The sequence below is a fragment of the Salmo trutta genome, chromosome 17, assembly GCF_901001165.1.
Source record: "Salmo trutta chromosome 17, fSalTru1.1, whole genome shotgun sequence".
NCBI classification, from domain to species: Eukaryota; Metazoa; Chordata; class Actinopteri; order Salmoniformes; family Salmonidae; genus Salmo; species Salmo trutta.
In genome coordinates, this window is record NC_042973.1 from 33,183,942 (window position 1) to 33,205,022 (window position 21,081).

Genomic DNA, 21,081 nt, shown 5'->3' on the forward strand with positions numbered 1-21,081 from the left:
CATGCCTTTGTTACTTCTAGGTTGGACTACTGCAATGCTCTACTTTCCGGCTACCCGGATAAAGCACAAAATAAACTTCAGTTAGTGCTAAATACGGCTGCTAGAATCCTGACTAGAACCCCAAAATTTGATCATATTACTCCAGTGCTAGCCTCCCTACACTGGCTTCCTGTTAAGGCAAGGGCTGATTTCAAGGTTTTACGGCTAACCTACAAAGCATTACATGGGCTTGCTCCTACCTATCTTTCCGATTTGGTCCTGCCGTACATACCTACACGTACGCTACGGTCACAAGACGCGGGCCTCCTAATTGTTCCTAGAATTTCTAAGCAAACAGCTGGAGGCAGGGCTTTCTCCTATAGAGCTCCATTTTTATGGAATAGTCTGCCTACCCATGTGAGAGACGCAGACTCAGTCTCAACCTTTAAGTCTTTACTGAGACACATCTCTTCAGTAGGTCCTATGATTAAGTATAGTCTGGCCCAGGAGTGTGAAGGTGAACGGAAAAGCTGGAGCAACGAACCGCCCTTGCTGTCTCTGTCTGGCTGGTTTCCCCTCTTTCCACTGGGATTCTCTGCCTCTACCCCTATTACGGGGGCTGAGTCACTGGCTTACTGGTGTTCTTCCATGCCGTCCCTGGGAGGGGTGCGTCACTTGAGTGGGTTGAGTCACTGACGTGGTCTTCCTGTCTGGGTTGGTGCCCCCCCTTGGGCTGTGCCGTGGCGGTGATCTTTGTGGGCTATACTCGGCCTTGTCCCGGGATGGTATGTTGGTGGCTGGAGATATCCCTCCAGTGGTGTGGAGGCTGTGCTTTGGCAAAGTGGGTGGGGTTATATCCTACCTGTTTGGCCCTGTCCGGGGGTTTCATCGGATGGGGCCACAGTGTCTCCTGACCCCTCCTGTCTCAGCCTCCAGTATTTATGCTGCAGTAGTTTATGTGTCGGGGGGGCTAGTGTCAGTCTGCCACATCTGGAGTATTTCTCTTGTCTTTTCCGGTGTCCTGTGTGAATTGAAATCTGCTCTCTCTAATTCTCTCTTTCTCTTTCTTTCTTTCTCTCTCTCGGAGGACCTGAGCCCTAGGACCATGCCTCAGTACTACCTGGCTTGATGACTCCTTGCTGTCCCCAGTTCACCTGGCCGTGCTGCTGCTTCAGTTCCAACTGTTCTGCCTGCAGCTATGGAACCCTGACCTGTTCACCAGACGTGCTACCTGTCCCAGACCTGTTGTCACAGACCTGCTGGAACCCTGACCTATTCACCGGACATGCTACCTGTCCCAGACCTGCTGTTTTCAACTCTCTAGAGACAGCAGGAGCAGTAGAGATACTCTCAAAGATCAAAGTGTGTAAAGGATAAGTTTAGGCATTAACTCTGAATTTTTAAGGTTAGTGTTAAGTTAAGGAATTAACTCTGAATGGTTAATGTAAGGGTTAAGGTTTGGGATAGGCTCAGAATTTCTTTTGAAAAAATAACTTTCTATCAGTAGATTCGAACGTGCAACCTTTAGCGCCAAAGGCGATGCTTACATTTAAGAGTTAAATGGGCAACACTGCAACAAAGTTCAGTCTTTAACATTTTCAAAATTGTTATTTTAACCCCAGTACAGTGGGACTCATATCTTCACTGAAATTAGTGTACATTTTACACCTTTAAAGTTAAATGTACACCATTGATTTAGCTGTGCAGACACAAAGGTCCTGTTATCAGTTGTACCCCTCGAAGGGGCCAGCATCTGATCTGCCTGAAAGCTGTGAGTCTACCTGACCAACCAGGCAGCCACAACCACATCCTAGACAAGACCTCCATGAGCCAACAAGCTTTAAGCCGGTCTTCAGCTCTGGTGTGGGTGTGCCCACAAAATGAGGTGGAAACTGAGCTGCACTTCCTAACCTCCTGCCAAATGTATGACGATATTAGGGACACATATTTCTCTCAGACTACACAGACCCACAAACAATTCGAAAACAAATCCAATTTTGATAAACTCCCATATCTATGAGATTAAATATCACAGTGTGCAATCACAGAAGCAAGATTTGTGACCTGTTGCCACAAGAAAAGGGCAACCAGTGAAGAACAAACACCATTGTAAATACAACCCATATGCATGTTTATTTATTTTCACTTTTGTACTATTTGCACATCGTTACAACGCTGTACATAGCCTTAATATGACATTTGAAAGGTCTCTATCCTTTTGACACTAATTTTTTATTGTTTATTTCACTTGCTTTGGCAATGTAAACATACAGTATGTTTCCCATGCCAATAAAGCCCTTTGAATTGAATTGAGAGAGAGAGAAATGGAAAGAGGCTTTACTCTCTGCCTCTCTCTCTCTTGGTCTGGTGTGTGTGTGTTTGTGTTTGTGTGTAGTGAAGGGGGGTGGGGGTGTCAGGGTTAAAAGCCTATGTTTGATTGGTAATTCCTTGTCAAGCCTGATTAGCGAAGAGCATGTTCTCTCTAAAGCTTGAACATCTGACGCACTCACACACTGGCTCAAACAACACACTAATAAGAAGTGTGCCCCTTGCCTCCACTGTGACTAGATCATCAATAGGCTTAATCAGCAACATCTTTATATCCACACCACATCCCGGACCTGTAATGCCCGATGGAAACCATATTCAACCACCAGGGATCCCAGAGGTGTGTGTGCAGGAAGTCAAAAGGGAATAGTCAGGTGAGATTTGACTCCTGTCTTTAACCTCTATGTTGTTCTAGTATGATCTTTCTAGGCACCTCGATTGGCTAGTGCTCTCGAAGTATCCTATTTGGTTATCGGACTGTCACCAGGTAAATCCCTCCCGCTGAGCCGACAGTTATCCTCAGGAAATGCCTTTTAAGCTGCTGTCTGGTGTGTTTGAGAGAGTTCAAGTGCTGTGTGTGTTTGCGTCCGTGTTTCTTTCTGTACGTTTGGTGGTGTCTGCTTGTGTATCTGTGCTTATGTTTCTTAGTGTGTGCTTATTGCTGTGAGGACACACTCCCAGGGTCAGCTTGGAAGGCTGTGTGTGTATGTGTGTTCCTACAGTCCGTCCAGCAGATATGTTGTATTCTCTAGGCATTAAGAACATAACCCACAGATGATCTAACACCGAAAGGTCAGTCAGCAAAAGTTAAGGTGGTGTGTCTGTATGTGTGTGTGGGGGGAGGGGCTTGTATTATTATCCTTGTGGGTACCGGAATACCCCAAAAGTGCCCACAAGGATAGTAAAGCAAGGAAAATGGTGTGTGTGTGTGTGTGTGCAGGGTAATATTTTGGAGTTCATCAAAATTGCTTTGTCACATGCACCGGATACAACAGGTGTAGACCTTACCGTGAAATGCTTACTTACAAGCCCTTAACCAACAATGCAGTTCAAGAAATATAGTTAATAAAATATTTACTAAATAAAATAAAGTAAAACATTTAAATAAAAAGTAACACAATAAAATGATATAACAATAACGAGGCTATATACAGGGAGTACCGGTACAGGTTAGTTGAGGTAATTTGTACATGTAGGTAGGGGTAAAGTGACAATGCATAGTGTGTGTGTGTGTGTGTGTGTGTGTAGTTGGGTAACGGGATGGTATTGCTGGTCCGTTGTTAGTGTATTACTGGGTGTGTTTCTAGGTTCTCAGAGGGCGAGCGGACTAGAGAATGGGCCCTTATTAGAAGAGATTAAAGATCTGAATTAAATGGAATGGGACTGTCATTTCAGCGTGATTTCAAATTTACTCATGGATGCTTTATTTGATGCAAATGAGATGGAATGGAGTGATCCCCAACCCTGACAGGAACCAGAACCAAGCCCCATGGAAGGAGGTTTGTTGGCAGCACAGCCAAAAGACAGGATTCATTATTTATACTCCAGGAATGGATATGTGTCTTTAAATACTCTACAGATCTGACAATGTTGTTTATCCTGACCTGATTTGTCACCTTACTTGACTCTCAATCACTTACCTGGCAATAACCCATTCACATCTAGAAGGTACTGCTGTGTCAGTGGAGAGAGGGAGGGTTATAGGAAGGGTGAAGGGTGGTTGTCTGTCTCAGAGTCAAGCAGGGGAGGGGTTCAGGGAGGGCTGAGGTGGGGGGAGCAGGGATGGGTAGAGGTGAGGTGGTTTGTCAGACAGGGAAAGCTGAAGAAAATCCCACTTACTTGTGTGTGTCTGTGTTGTATGTGCGTGTGTGCATGCAAGTGTGTATAAGTGTGTTAAAGTCCTGATCCTTAGCGCTTAACTCCACCAAACTAAACATTAATTACAGCTTCAGTAAAGACCTTAACTTGATCAGTTAAGCAGGACCAGGAATTCCAATGAGCCCAATGCTAACATTAGCCACTGAATAAAGTGTAATGTGAAAAGGTGAGGGATACTGAGGGCACAAGCCCACAGTCAATCAAGCAATGTCAATACAGAAAGCTAGGTAGTTAGCCTAGCGTTGTTTAGTCACAGTGACCACCATGATAAAACAGACAGCAAGCTAGCCATAGTTAACCAAGCATTCTTTAGTGACAGCCTTGTCAATACAGACATCTGGCTAGCCATAGTTAGCTTACCTTTGCTCAGTGGCCACTGTGTCAGTTAGTTGTAGCTTTCCTATCATTGCTCAATGACAGCTTGCCTATGTAAATACAGACATATAGCTTGCCATAGTTAGCCTAGCATCAGTCACTTAAGTTTCACCAATGACAATACAGCCAGCTATCTAGTCGTAGTTAGCTTGGCATTGCTCAGTGACAGACATGTTAATACTGCTAGCTAGCCACAGATAGCCTAGCATTGATCAGTGGCAAAACTATTTGTTGTTAAACAACAAAATGGCTCTTACGTTACCACACGTATCTTTCTCTGTTCCAGGCCAGGGGTTGTGGTGTGAGAGGCTGGGACTGGGCCCGGAGCATGGAGCTGTGCTAAGGAAGGTTCTAGATCCAGGGCTAGGGGCTGTGATTGAGACCTGGTGTTGGATTGAGGCTGTAATGATGCAGCCTCAGAGGCCTTGTCTGTGGAGGTGGAGAGTCCTGCTCTGGTCCACACTACTCCTCTTCAGTCCCCTCAAAGCCACAGGTAAGACCCATCACCACAACCATATTAGTATCTTACCTTGACTGTCTCATAGAAGAAGACAAAAACCCAAGTAGGGAGGGAGGACAGTTTTCAGTTGAATGGTGTGTGTGTGTGTGTGTGTTTGTGAACAAGTAGAACTATTGAATGAGACCCTGTTGGACTGTCAGTGTTCCACATCGTAATTAAAGATGCGTTCCAGAAGTTTTGTATATACTTTTTAGCTAGTAGTACTGAAAGTAGCACCCACAAGCCAAAATGGGTCCCGAATACTGTGCACAATTTTGTACAACACCATCCATTTCGTATGATATGATACAAATTTTAATTTGTGCAATATGTTACGAATTTGTAAGTACTTTAATTTAATTTAGACTGAGTTTCCAATGAATCTGTGTGTAAAAGTTAGCTGTTTTGGTTCATGCAGGGCATCCCTATACAATTGTAGAAGATGTCTTGCCTTGGGAGGACGGGAGTGGTGACCAAACTGTGAGACAAGAAAATTGTAAGTAATTGTAGTGTACGTTTATATGTTTATGGCAAATACACCCATCACCACGTTTCCCTAAGCTTCTTCCTTCCCTGCTGAAAAAAAAACTGAAAACACACACACACACACACACACACACACACACACACACACACACACACACACACACACACATATACAGGCCCTAGGGGCCCAAAGTAATGAGTAATTTTTTCCCTCGTCAATCTACACACAAAATACCAGGACAAAGAAAAAACAGGTTGAATTTTTTTGGGCACATTTATTAAAAATAAAAAACAGAAATTATTTACATAGGGATTCAGATACTTTGCTATGAGAGTCGAAATTGAGCTCATGTGCATCCTGTTTCCATTGATCATCCTTGAGATGTTTCTACAACTTCATTGGAGTCCACCTGTGGTAAATTTAAATTGATTGGGCATGATTTGGAAAGGAGTTTGCCTAAAGACACTTAAACAAATCTCAGACCATGAGAAGCAAGATTCTCTGGTCTGATGAAACCAAGATTGAACTCTTTGGCCTGAATGCCAAGCATCATGTCTGGAGGAAACCTGGCACCATCCCTACGGTGAAGCATGGTGGTTGCAGCACCATGCTGTGGGACTGGGAGACAAATCAGGATTGAGGGAAAGATGAACGGAGCAAAGTACAGAGAAATCCTTGATGAAAACCTGCTCCAGCGCGCTCAGGACCTTAGACTGGGGAGAAGGTTCACCTTCCAACAGGACAACGACCCTAAGCACACAGCCAAGACAACGCTTGGGGCAAGTCTCTGAATTTCCTTGAGTGGCCCAGCCAGAGCCCGGACTTGAACCCAATCAAACATCTCTGTAGAGACCTGAAAATAGCTGTGATATTTCAGCAATTATTATTTCATAAATGTATATAAATTTGCTAAAATCTGCTTTTGCTTTGTCTAATGGGGTATTGTGTGTTGTTTTTTGAGCGAAAAAAACTAGTGAATACATTTTAGAATACGGACGTAATGGCTGTAAATGTGGAAACAGTCAAGGGGTCTGAATACTTTCCGAAGGCACTGTACATATGTGTGTGTATGCCTATTGGTTTTCAAATCAACTTTCTGTCATTGTCTAGCAGCCAAAGGCATTATCCTAGTCATATTAGCAACCAATGATAGTTGTTGCATCTCCCTTTTTTCAAAATTTCTACGGATATTTTTATCTCTGTACATGAAACCGCTTGCATGCGCTGTGCGCATTTTAGAATGGTGTTTTGCATCCAATTGCATTTTGGAACATTTGCGACTATGCCTACTGCTGTGTACATATTGCTGCGCTTAAAATTTGAAGAAATTATAGTTTATCAACATTTTAAGCTAAACATTCTAATCTGTTCCCTCAGCCTTATTCATTGACACACTGCATACCTCCACTACACCACACTACTTTGATAAGCATTGTGAGTATCCGCAATACCAACAAAAAAAGGTGGGTATACGGCGTATACCTGCGTATACCCTCCACTACACGTCTGCTGGTCAGACCAGCTTGATCAGCATGGACCAGCTTGAAATGTATGCTGGTCTGTGCAGTTTTTTTCAGCAGGGTTGGCACACCTTCTTGTAGGCTGTTCTGTTATTGATTTGCCGGAATTCATGTATTTATTGATTAAATCCATTAGCTGAAACAACCTTTAAATATCTACCTACAAGGTGTTTGTTGTCAGCAGAAATTGTGCTTCCTACTTGGCTTATATCTCAAAGGCTCAGCACTTTGTCTGATTGGCTACTGTGCTAATCATAGACTTGTCTGATTGGCAGGGAACCCATGTCTGGAGGGCCAGGATGTGTTTTCCACGGTTAGAGAGAACAGCATGATGGGAGAACTTATTATTGAGCTTAACACAGGGCTGACAGCCAATGATGTTGTCTGGAGCCTAACTGGGGAGGATGCTGATTGGTTCTTCCTGGAAGGGCGGAGCATCAGACTCAAGGCCCCGTTGGACAGAGTTCTGGACCGGGAGGTAATCTTAAAAATGTTATTGCTACTTTGTCACAATGATGACAGGATTTGGTCTTGGTTTGGTACATGACTCAAACAACAACACACAGCAGGGTCATATGCAGATTCAGGTTGACCTTTATTATCATGAATCTTGCTCTGGACGTAGAACTGAGCGATTTCTGCAAGATGGGCCAGCTTCAAAGTCAAAATTGGCTAAATTATTAACATTTATGAAAACAAAAAGTAGCTTTTTGGTCTTAATTGAAAGTTAGGGTTAAGCATTAGGATTAGCAGTGTGGTTAAGGTTAGGGTTAAGATTAGCAGGGCCAGATTAAGAAATCATAGGTGGTAGTTTCCATTCAAATCAGGACAGACAGCCATTGTTAGTGTACTCATGAGTGTACCTATGAGTTTAACAGTCATATTGCCAGGGTAATAGGTTCCTAAACCCTTCTATGGGTTTATGTCTGTGTGTGTATATGTCTATTTGACCACTATGCAACAAGCTGTATATCTGGCGTGCATGCTGCCCAAATTGCGGCCTTCCCGACTGTAGGCATACTGGTAGCTGACGAAATAAAGGAAACACTTGAGTAAATGAAGAATACGAAGATTACGTTATGGTGTGGGGTGCATTTTCCTTGCATGGTTTAGGTCCACTTGTAGAATCTATGCCAAGGAGCAGTAAAGCTGTTCTAGCAGCTAGTGGTGGCCCAACACCCTTTTAAGAAACTTTATGTTAGTGTTTCCTTTATTTTTCCTGTATGTGTTTATGATAAAACTTAATCCACAGTTATTTTGTTTTAGAAACTATGGATCCTCTGTGGCAAAATTATGCTGTCTGGTGTATTTTGAACATTGAGAGCGGGCTCCTATGGTTGGAAAAAAAATTTTTTTCTTTTTTTGCCTCTTGGGCCCTCTATGACTTGTGCCCCTGTAAGGCCCTGCATTAATCTTGCCCTGAAGATTAGGGTTAGGTTTAAAATCAGATTTTATGACTTTGTGGCTGCTAGTGACCTCTCTGCAGAACTCCCTCCAGGCCAAGATTCATGACAATAATTGCCAACCTGCTGTGTAGATATGAAGTGTGTGTGTATTTGTGTGTGCGTGTGTGTGTGTGTGTGTGTGTGTGTGCGTGTGTATTTGTGTGTGTGTTTCAGGTGCAGGGCCCAGTCCTGATGGCAGCGTTGACCTGCTATGAGGAGGACATTGTGCAGGTAGAGACTATTAATTTCTGGAAATACATTTGTCCCTTTTACCACATTGATTTTATTATGGATCCCAATCTTCTAAATGTGTGTATGTGTGAGTGTTTCAGAGTGAGTACAGGATCATGGTGGAGATTCTGAATGAGAATGATAACACTCCTGAGTTTGTGGAGAGCACCATTCAGCCTTGCAGCATCAGTGAGGTAAGTAAACTACACACACACACACACACACACACACACACACACACACACACACACACACACACACACACACACACACACACACACACACACACTGAACAGACTATTGTGTGATGTCTAGCTGGCTGAGGTGAATACAGTGGTGTTTAAAGTCCAGGCCACAGATGCAGATGACGACACCATCATGTACTCCATCGACCAGACCTCGGTACAGTATTAATAACGTTTTATACATAAATATACACCAGTTCTCCTTACTGCATCAATAATGTTGTGCATTTAAATGAGTGTGTACAGTATTTGTGGGTGGTCTCTGTTCCAGCCTGATGCTGCCTACTTCAGAGTGGATCTCCCTAACAGTGGAGAGGTGATACTGGCCAAGCCTCTAGACTACGAGACCAAAACACAACTGGAGATCACCATATCCGCTTTGGTATACTAAATAGACCTACTGCTACAGAAAGAGTTTGGCTGCGCCTACAATCTGCATGATATATTTTGTGAATAATGCACACCAATCAGATTGCATGACTGGAACTGTTCCTAACCACCAACCAGTCTGTTTCAGTCTGATACGGTCTGTGTGTGTGTGTGTGTGTGTGTGTGTGCGTGTGTGTGTGTATGTGTGTATTTATGTATGTGTAGGAGATGAACACTGCAGAGAAGTTCAACACCAGTGCTATCCTGACCCTGAATATCTTGGACAGAGACGACCAGTACCCACAATTCCTGCCGTGCACGCCCCTCTCCAACGACCAATCAAATCGTATCTGCACCAATCCCATCTACATGGTTAACATCACAGAAGGCGAACAGGTTAGTGACCAGGGTTAGGGTGGTAGGTGTTGGTGGTAGGTGTCGGTGGTTAGCAGTTAGGGACTGATGTATTGTGTTAATGTTGTCTCTGTTATAGGACGTTCTTCTGGACTTCTCTCCTGGGCCAATCAATGCTGTAGATGGAGACAGAGGCCTCAGCACACCTCTCAGCTACAGCATCCTGTCAGGTAACACACACACACATCATTTAGCTTTATAATATTATATATATAATATTAGGAGCTGATAACATAGATAGCTACATGTTATCAGGGGCTGATAGCTGGCATTTCGTGATGGATGAGCTGACAGGGGAGGTGCGTCTGACAAGAGGAGTAGAGAACAGACTACAGACACCCACACTACACCTCCAAGTCATGGTGAGACACACACTTATGCAGACTTACACTCAGTGGACAGTTTATAAGGTACACCACCCCGCTCACAAAAATGGTTTGCAGATAGTGAGTCACGTGGCTATGGCTTGCTATTTAAAGCAGGCAGGCAGGCATTGAAGCATTCAGTTAGTGTTTGATTGAACATTAGAATGGGCAAAACGAGTGACCTAAGCGACTTTGAGCGTGGTATGATCATCGGTGCCCGGCGTGCCGGTATCAGTATCTCAGAAATGGCCGGCCTCCTGGGCTTTTCACACATGACAGTGTCTAGGGTTTACCAAGAATTGTGCGGCAAACAAAAAAATCCAGTATCCAGTCAGTGTTAGTCCTGTGGGCGAAAACAGCTCGTTGATGAGAGGTCGAAGGAGAATGGCAAGAAGCATTCAAGCTAACAAGCGGGCCACAAACAGGCAAATAACAGCGCAGTAAAACAGTGGTGAACAGAATGGCATCTTGGAATGCACAACTCATTGGTCCTTGTCACGGATGGGCTATTGCAGCAGCCAACCACACCGGAAGAAGCAGCTCCAGTAGGCACGCAATCACCAACACTGGACAATTGAGGAGTGGAAAAACATTGCCTGGTCCGACGAATCCAGATTCCTGTTGCATCATGCTGATGGCAGAGTCCATGTCCCCATCCTGCCTGGTGTCAACGGTACAGGCTGGTGGCGGTGGTGTAATGGTGTGGGGAATGTTTTCCTGGCACACGTTAGGTCCCTTGATTCCAATTGAGCAACGTTTCCATGCCCTGAAGAATTCAGGATGTTCTGGAGGTAAAAGGGGGTCCGACCCGGTACTTGATGGGTGTACCTAATAAACTGTCCCCTGAGTGTATAAACGAGTATGGAGACTGAACAAAACCATTAATAATGGAAAAATCTCTCCCCCTCCTCAGGCGTACCAGAGGAATGACCCTAGGAAGTACTCAGTTGCCACGGTGGTGGTCCGTGTTGTGGCTGTCAACCGCTTTCCTCCCCAGTTCAGTTGGGCTGAATACCGTGGCTTTGTCATCGAAGGCAACAGCCCTGCCTCACTGGTCAACACTTACGGCAACACTGTGCTGCTGATACAGACACAGGACAGGGACTTCTCTGATGTATGCACACACGCACACACGTACACACACACGCACATACACACAGCTAGACATGCATAGTGTTATATTCTGTAACTTCAACTCTCTCTTCTCTCAATTGGTAGGGCATCAATCCCAAGATGCACTACTCCCTGAGGTCCTCGTCCAATCACACACAGTTCTACCACATCACACAGGAGGGGCTTCTGATTGCCAGGACCAATCAGCTACGGCCATCACAGACACACAGTCTGAAGGTGGGCTTTGATTGGACAGAAGAGTAGTACCAGAGAACAACGTAATTACTCTCTATTGAGGATGGACAAGCTGCATTGATGAAGCTGATGATAATGACGATGATATCCTGCAGGTAGTGGCTGTGGATCTGGAGTCAGGTGAAATGGACACGGCTCTCATAAAGGTGGAAGTGCTGTTTGAAGGACAAACAGGTAACACACACACACAATTGGAATCTGTGTGGTCATACTTGCTTTGCAGTTCATCATCAGTGTCTGTATGTACATTGAGTGTACAAAACATGAGATAGACTGACCAGGCATATCCAGGTGAAGGCTATGACCTGTTATTGATGTCACTTGTTAAATCCACTTCAATCAGTGTAGATGAAGGGGACCTCTACAGGATCGGTGGGTCCCCTGCGGGATGGTTAGCTAACGTAGGCTAATGCGATTAGCATTGGGTTGTAGGAAACAAGAACATTTCCCATGACATAGACATATCTGATATTGGCAGAAAACTTAAATTCTTGTTAACTTAAATTCTTGATCATCTAACTTCACTGTCCAATTTACAGTAGCTATTACAGTGAAATAATACCATGCTATTATTTGAGGAGAGTGCACAGTTATGAACTTGAAAATGTATTAATAAACCAATTAGGCACATTTGGGCAGTCTTGATACAACATTTGAACAGAAATGCAATGCTTCATTGGATCAGTCTAAAACTTTGCACATACAAAAAGGGTTTGATCCTTAGAAGGATTTTTAAGCCTTTAGACAATTGAGACATGGATTGTGTGTGTGTGCCATTCTGAGGGTGAACTGACAAGACAAAATATGTCAGTGCTTTTTCAACGGGGTATGGTATTAGGTGCCAGGCGCACCAGTTTGAGTGTGTCAAGAACTGCAGCTCTGCTGGATTTTTCACGTTCAACAGTTTCCTGTGTGTATCAAGAATGGTTCACCACCCAAAGGACATCCAGCCAACTTGACACAACTATGGGAAGCATTGGAGTCAACATGGCCAGCATCCCTGTGGAATGCATTCAATACCTTGTAGAGTCCATGCCCAGACGAATTGAGTCTGTTCTGAAGGAAAAAGGGGGTGCAACTCAATATTAGTAATGTTTTCTAATGTTTTGTACGTTCAATGTATGATAAACAGAGTAGCAGCAGCGTATATGATGACTGTATGTGAGTGGGTGTGCCTGTGTCTAGAGTCAGTATAAATGGTGTTTCTAATGTTTTGAACACTTAGTGCATATCTCTCTGTGTGTGTGTGTGTGTGTGTGTGTGTGTGTGTGTGTGTGTGTGTGTGTGCAGTCCCTCAGGGCCAATTGGGGGATGGGCTTCTTCCTGGTAGCTGTGCAGTGGGCAAGGCTATGGGTATGGTCATCCTGGGGCTGACTCTGTTAGGCTGCGCTCTGTATGCACTGCAGCATGTACTCCAGCGATACAGAGGACTGAAGGACCCAGAGGACAGGGGCTGTATAGCCCAGGGGAAGCACCCCAATGTGGTGAGATACACTGACACCTCACCCTGACCCCTAACCTTTAAAGTTCTAACATTTACACATTCTGGTCCTGTGCTCTGACCCGTGTGTCTCTCTGTCTCCTCTCCCCTGCTGGTTTAGAGATTACAATGCTTCCAACTGGTGAGTCTCTCCTCCTCTCAGCCCCTTTGTGTGTGTGTGTGTGTGTGTGTGTGTGTGTGTGTGTGTGTATGTATGTGTCATACAGGGCATAGTGTAGCCATGTTGATGTGTGTGTGTTTTTTCTCCCCAGGTGAGTCACAGTAGTCCCATGCCAGTTCTGGATGAGGTGAAATTAAAAAAAAGAGGGTCTGAGCAGCTCCACCTCCAAGCTACTGGGCAATCAGAGCATCTACAGTCCTGCAGACTCCAACTCTTCTCCACTCAATGCTTTACCTATAGCTATACCCTCAATGACCTACATCCAGCCTATACTACCCAGCACCACTCCTACAGACCCCAGTCATTGCCCTGCTTCACCCAACTCCTCCCATACACCTGCTACAACCACCACACCTGAACTACTCACAACATCCACTCAACCCTTGGACAACTCTAGCTTTAACACCCCCACACTCCCCACACCTACCCCAAATCAGATGGATGAACCTTTATCTACAGACAGATTTTCACATACACACCCTTTCCCTATTGCAGAAGCGATAGGTACACCCACTCAGGTAGAAGAGACTCCTAAAGACACCCACCCTCTTACCTCACCTACCCAACAACAGGTACACACACCTTTACCTCCTCCCATTCCTATCAACTCACCCCCTCACGCCACCCCACCTCCTACCTCAATTATCATACCTCTCCCTCTTTCACCTACTGCAGACCCAATACACACTCCAGAGTGTACAGGAGATACTCACACACCTTTACTTACTCCACCCTGTCCAGAGCAGGACAGCGTTGGGACACCCCCACCTAAACCCACTACAGGGCAGGCACACATACCTGTACTGACAACGCGCACCCCAGAGCAGGTAGGGCCACCAGGGTACCCTGACGAGTACAAACCCTCCACACACAGCCCTGAGACAGCCTCCATTGGGGATGATGACTGCTTCCTGGGGGATGAAGAGGCCATCAGGACCAGTGATGATGATGAGGATGAAGAGCTGATGAGACTCTGTTTTCGCATACAGCCCACATTCCTGATAACAGACTATGACAATGACATCACTACTGAGATCCCCCCCAGCAGTGGAGAGGAGGAGGGGACTGAGAATGGCAACGGAGTGGAGAGAAAGATGGAATGGATGGAGGGAGACAAGGGAGGGGTCGAGAGAGACAGTGATTATATGGAAGGAAAGGGGGGTCATTTGGAGAGCGAAACAGAGAGCTTGAAACAGGGGAGTCAATCATCTCAACCCTGTAATACCGAGCAGGAAGTATCAGTGGGCCAATCAAAGGAGAGCTAGACAGTAACCCAGCAACACTCTCTAACTAAAAGTATCTTTGGTGAGTTGCTGAGGCCAAAGATGTCGGAACGCTCTGAAACACGCCCACATAAACACACACACATACAGTACACTGATGACATCGGAACATCCTAGACTTGCCTCAACCAAGTGTACATGAAACACAACACAACAGGCCATGTGTCTGAGATATAGGCTACACTTCACTTGTAACATTGGCCTATGACTTGAGTCTGTTGTGTTGCTGTGTTGTTGTTCGTATTGTATTGAATGGACTCTTGCATACTGTGTATAGACCTACTTACAAATAAATATGTATCGTGCATCTGTTTATTGTCAACCCCTATAACCATTCTTCTTTAGTTTGAACTAAAACACCCCTGTGATCCTTGATGAAAAAAACAGCACAGACCAGCATACATTTCAAGCTGTTCCATGCTGGTCCATGCTGGTCTATGCTGGTCAGTGCTTGTTAGATGTTTATTTATTTTATTTATTTTTATTTCACCTTTATTTAACCAGGTAGGCTAGTTGAGAACAAGTTCTCATTTGCAACTGCGACCTGGCCAAGATAAAGCGCAGCAATTCGACACATACAACAACACAGAGTTACACATGGAATAAACAAAACATACAGTCAATAATACAGCGAAAACACAACGAAGATTGTAGTAATAATATAATACAGTAGAACAAAAGAAAACAAAAAGTCTATATACAGTGAGTGCAAATGAGGTAAGTTAAGGCAATAAATAGGCCATGGTGGCGAAGTAATTACAATATAGCAATTAAACACTGGAATGGTAGATGTGCAGAAGATGAATGTGCAAGTAGAGATACTGGGGTGCAAAGGAGCAAGAAAAATAAATAAATACAGTATGGGGATGAGGTAGTTGGATGGGCTATGTACAGGTGCAGTGATCTGTGAGCTGCTCTGACAGCTGGTGCTTAAAGCTATTGAGGGAGATATGAGTCTCCAGCTTCAGAGATTTTTGCAGTTTGTTCCAGTCATTGGCAGCAGAGAACTGGAAGGAAAGACGACCAAAGGAGGAATTGGCTTTGGGGGTGACCAGTGAGATATACCTGCTGGAGCGCGATGTTGGTCAAGCTGGTCTGACCTGGTTGGTCTGGTCTAGTTGGTTCTGCTGGGCAACCAGCCTTCATTGTGTTTTCGCTTGTGACCAGCCTTTGTTGTATTTTCACTGGTGACCAGCCCTTGTTGTATTTTCACTGGTGACCAGCCCTTGTTGTATTTTCACTGGTGACCAGCCCTTGTTGTATTTTCACTGGTGACCAGCCCTTGTTGTGTATTCAATGGCAGACCAGCCTTCGCTGTGTTTTCGCTGGTGACCAGCCTTCGTTGTGTTTTCGCTGGTGACCAGCCTTTGTTGTGTTTTCGCTGGTGACCAGCCTTCGTTGTGTTTTCGCTGGTGACCAGCCTTCGTTGTGTTTTCACTGGTGACCAGCCTTCGTTGTGTTTTCGCTGGTGACCAGCCTTTGTTGTGTTTTCGCTGGTGACCAGCCTTCGTTGTGTTTTCGCTGGTGACCAGCCTTTGTTGTATTTTCGCTGGTGACCAGCTTTTGTTTTTTGTTTTTTTGCTGGTGACCAGGCATCGCTATGTATTGGAGACTGGTGACAAGCATAAACTAAAGCAATACCAGCATCAAGTCACATTATGATGGTTTACAAAGTGATGTTTAATTCCTATTGGAATCCATCCAGAGTGGATTCCCACAATCCCACAATGAGAATGACTACAAGGGTTAGAAAGATCAGACCACACTCTTAGAAAAAAAGGTGCTATCTAGAACCTTAAAGGGTATGTTGGTTGTCCCCGTTGGAGAACCCTTTGAAGAACCCTTTTGCGTTGCATGTAGAACCCTTTCTACAGAGGGTTCTACCTGGAACCTAAAAGGGTTATCTTATGAGGACAGACAAAGAACCCTTTTGGAACCCTTTTTTTCTAAGAGAGTAACTAAACCAGGGGTTCTTAAACTTTAGCAAAATCATCAGGGACCCCCTCATAATCAGAACACAACTCGAGTTAGATAAAAAATAGCATACATGGCTGGACGGACTGATTTTGCACCAGTAGTGCTCTGGGCTTGCTCTGCCCAGCATTTTTCATTTCCTTCATCACTGTTATTTTAATTGGGCCTATTCTGTTGTACTTATTTAGCCTACCTCACCACTAATGCACAGAGATGTTGATAGTCGATCAAGAAATAGGTGACACAGCCTGCAGAAGCACCAGCGACGTATGATTTCTATATAGGCTATTGTTAAAGAAAAGAGGAGTCTATCAACTGTAAAATGTGAGCACAACAGAGACAGTTACAACTGAAGAATCTGATCATCAATAGATTAGAGAAAAAGCCTTTTTTTTAACACAGCTGCAGCTTATCAGGTAGGTCCATGTTTAATAGCCTACCACGTTGTTGAACTGGTTAATCTTTTTTGGATGGCCTACTTCACAACCAAATTATATTTTTTAACCACTTACATGTAAGGTCCACCCAATAGGGGACCTTCAATAACTGTTTTATTCAATGTCATCTAAAATTTGAATAGGTAGCCCCTATTAGTCAATACAGGGTGTCTCCTATCCAGCCGTACCATACAGTCTTTGGTACGACTTAGTACCATATATGGGCAGCCATAAAGCCATAAATGTGAAAGCCACACCCATGAGCCCATTTCAAGATGGCTGTGACTCACAGTCCGTTAGTCTGGAGAAGAGGGGGGGTCAAATTAATCCTTAGGTTCTTACGAACAAAAGTAGCTTATTGTCAATGTTCTCCGATAATGTATAGATGAATTAGAACATCAAATCTCCACCCAGTGACAACATCTTTGCGCACAAAAAGTGTGGTGTTTTTATCTTTCGACATGTGGTATAGTGTTAGACTGTGAAGCAGGTCAAATTAAAGATGGATAGTCAGGGCCAGCAGCAGAACAAATCAGTTGGACCTTTTATTTCCATAGGCGGGCATGTTTTTTCACAGGACCTGCTATGTGTGCACGAGCTTGTCCGCTGACAATTTTTTGAATGGTTGTAATAGTAAAGACCATAGTAAAGACTGAGTTCATGAGTTTCAAATTTAGGGAAGCTTATAATTTATCCTACCATTTCTACCAGCCTTCCCTGTGGCTCAGTTGGTAGAGCATGGTGTTTGCAACGCCAGCATGGTGTGTGCAACGCCAGGGTTGTGGGTTCGATTCCCACAGGGGGCCAGTACAAAAAAAATAAAAAAAATAAATGCATGCGTTCACTACTGTAAGTCGCTCTGGATAAGAGCGTCTGCTAAATGACTAAAATGTAATGTGCCAGTTCAGATTATTTTAATATGCACATTTTTGTCAAACAATTTCATTTCCATATTAAAATTTTTCTTTCTTAAAATTATTGTGACGTTTTTAATCATACAAATCTGAAGTAAAATTATACAAATATAAAAGTTAAAATTAAACTATGGCGAAAGCACTAGCCTCTGCCATATGCACACAATGATATTATGTGATTATCGAGGCCGTGAGTGTTGGAAAGATTTTTCAAATACTGAGTAACTATCATTCGCAATGGCTTCATTGACTTGTGTGAGGCAAAGAAAAATGACTGAGCTCGGCTTATTAGTGGGGTATGTGGTGAGTTAAGACAATCAGACATTGCCAAATGGGCACTTTAGTACATATGCATGCATTCTGGAGAGAGACACACCATTTCTTTGCCACGCACCAGTCCCCTACTTCTTGATGCAACATTTTAAATTGCACGCAAGACACATTATCTAAACACATACAGTGCATTCGGAAAGTATTCATACCCCTTGACTTTTTCCACATTTTGTTATGTTACAGCCTCAGGCTAAAATGTATTACATTTTTTTTCAAATCAATCTACACACAATTACCCATAATGACAAAGTGAAAACAAGATTCTAGAAATGCTTAAAAAATGTACTAAAAATAAAAAACAGAAATACCTTATTTACATAAGTATTCAGACCCTTTGCTATGAGACTCAAAATTGAGATCAGGTGCATCCTGTTTCCATTAATCATACTTAAGGTTTTTCTACAACTTGATTGGAGTCCACCTGTGGTAAATTCAATTGATTGGACATGATTTGGAAAGGCACACACCTGTCTATATAAGGTCCCACAGTTGACAGTGCATGTCAGAAAAAAACTAAGCCATGAGGTCGAAGGAATTGTCCGTAGAGCTCCGGGACAGGATTGTGTCGAGGCACAGATCTGGGAAAGTGTACCAAAAAAATAGTGCAGTATTGAAGGTCCCCAAGAACACAGTGGCCTCCATCATTCTTAAACCACCAAGACTCTTCCTAGAGCTGGCCGCCTGGCCAAACTGAGCAATTGGGGAAGAAGGGCCTTGTTCAGGGAGGTGACCAAGAACCTGATGGTCACTCTGACAGAGCTCCAGAGGCTGTCTGTGGAGATGGGAGAACCTTCCAGAAGGACAATCATCTCTGCAGCACTCCATGAATCAGGCCTTTAAAGTGGCCAGACAGAATCCACTCCTCAGTAAAAGGCACATGGCAGCCCGCTTGGAGTTTGCCAAAAGGCACCTAAAGAACTCTCAGACCATGACAAAGATTCTCTAGTCTGATGAAACCAAGATTGAACTCTTTGGCCTGAATGCTAAGCGTCACGTCTGGAGGAAACCTGGCACCATCCCTACAGTGAAGCATAGTGGTGGCAGCATCATGCTGTGGGGTTGTTATTCAACAGCAGGGACTGGGAGCCTAGTCAGGATCGAGGGAAAGATCAACGGCGCAAAGTATAGAGTGATTCTTGATGAAAACCTGCTCCAGAGCGCTCAGGACCTCAGACTGGGGTGAAGGTTCACCTTCCAACAGGATAACGACCCTAAGCACACAGCCAAGACAATGCATGAGTGGCTTCTGGACAAGTCTCTGAATGTCCTTGAGTGGCCCAGCCAGAGCCCGGACTTAAACCCGATTGACCATCTCTGGAGAGACTTGAAAATAGCTGTGCAGCGACGCTCCCCATCCAACCTCACTGAGCTGAAGAGGATCTGCAGAGAAGAATGGGAGAAACTCCCCAAATACAGGTGTGCCATGCTTGTAGCGTCATACCCAAGAAGACTCAATGCTGTAATCACTGCCAAAGGTGTTTCAACATACTTAAAAATGTTACCTTTATTTAACTAGGCAAGTCAGTTAAGGACAAATTCTCATTTACAATGACGGCCTACCAAAAGGTAAAAGGCCTGCGGGGACAGGGGCTGGGATTAAAAACAAAAATACATTTAATAAACATTTAGGACAAAACACACATCACGACAAGAGAGACAACACCACACTACATAAAGAGAGATCTAAGACAACAACATAGCATGGCAGCAACACATGACAACACAGCATGGTAGCAACACAACATGACAACAACAGGGGAGCAACACAACATGGCAGCAGCACAACATGGTAGTAGCACAAACAGGGTACAGACATTATTGGGAACAGACAACAGCACACAGGGCAAGAAGGCAGAGACAACAATACATCACGCAAAGCAGCCACAACTGTCAGTAAGAGTGTCCATGACTAAGTCTTTGAATGAAGAGATTGAGATAAAACGTATATTTATCATTTTTCTTCTAAACTTTGGGCAAAAATCTAATGGGGTTTTGAAACTTTTTTTTCTAATAGGATTTTCAAGCTTCTGAATCTTGCGGGTAAATGTTGCCAGTAGATGCCGATGTTTCAAATAGACCTAGCTGTTGCATCACTATCACTAGCTAACAAGGATGAAATCTGAGCACGAGCACGGAGCGTGACTGGGCCAAGCTAGAGGAGCTTGTGAAGTTGCTGGAGCTGTTCGCAATCCACTTACTGACCAGTAACATGGCCAAGCTAGAGCAGCTTGTGAAGTTGTTGGAACCGTTCACAATCCACACTGACCAACTTAAAACTGACAGCAAGTCACTGTCTTATGTGGTGTCGTGCCTTTTCAACCTTGAGGCACACTTACAGTCAACTACTGTTGCAAAACAGTTGGCAAATGTCTTCCGGAATTCAATGCGAGAGAGCATCGCATGCAAACTGAATCCTCTGGCAACTTCAATCCAAACTCTGCAGCAGTTTGCCTGATGGGCCCAAGTGTGTCTCTGGCACTTCGCTCAACAGAGATGGAGCCACTGATGAGGGAAGCAGAGTCTTTTATACTTCAGCAAATAAGAGAGTACAGCCATGGAGCTGGAGGACCCCAGCAAGATGCCAGCACGTTGAATCAGATATATGGAATGGGTTACAAGGTTAAGATTAGTATGCAAGATACTTGTAATTCACAGCAGACAGCATCTCATTGTGTAGAGACCAGGGTCTGTCCCTGGAGTCATCTCTCCCTGGTACCTTATAGAACAGAAACATTAACTCATGCTCTGGAACGAGGTATCACCAAAAGACATCGTACATCTTCCAGAGGCCCATCCTCAGTACAACACACACAGATGAGTGTTCTAACAACCCCTTATTCGGTTGCATAAAACAACCATTTGATGCAATAACAGCATTAAAACATAATCCTGTAATTTCTGTTCTGACAAGATAAACCAGAAATTCTTGTTTGGTTGAACAGAAACACACACACCACACACAGGCTGGAGTGAAAT

At 44.1% G+C, this 21,081-nt stretch overlaps 1 protein-coding gene across 4 annotated transcripts; it reads left to right on the forward strand.

Annotated features, from left to right (window-relative positions):
* The first annotated feature begins 1,306 nt into the window (after positions 1-1,306).
* On the forward strand, positions 1,307-14,756 carry LOC115152072 (cadherin-related family member 5). 4 transcript variants are annotated; one of them, XM_029696570.1, is made up of 19 exons: positions 1,307-1,341; positions 2,548-2,681; positions 4,847-5,053; positions 5,478-5,555; positions 6,924-6,980; positions 7,342-7,544; positions 8,686-8,742; positions 8,844-8,936; positions 9,058-9,144; positions 9,259-9,369; positions 9,582-9,752; positions 9,850-9,940; positions 10,026-10,132; positions 11,049-11,249; positions 11,354-11,485; positions 11,599-11,677; positions 12,794-12,987; positions 13,105-13,125; positions 13,256-14,756. In XM_029696570.1, the coding sequence occupies exons 3-19, from the start codon at positions 4,966-4,968 to the stop codon at positions 13,520-13,522; spliced, it is 2,037 nt and encodes a 678-aa protein (XP_029552430.1). In that variant the 5' UTR covers positions 1,307-1,341; positions 2,548-2,681; positions 4,847-4,965; the 3' UTR covers positions 13,523-14,756. The 4 variants fall into 4 exon arrangements, with proteins under 4 accessions (XP_029552430.1, XP_029552431.1, XP_029552429.1 ...); XM_029696571.1 differs by lacking the exon at positions 1,307-1,341 and adding an exon at positions 1,352-1,384; XM_029696569.1 differs by lacking the exon at positions 1,307-1,341 and having other exon boundaries at positions 2,455-2,681.
* The last annotated feature ends 6,325 nt before the right edge of the window (positions 14,757-21,081 follow it).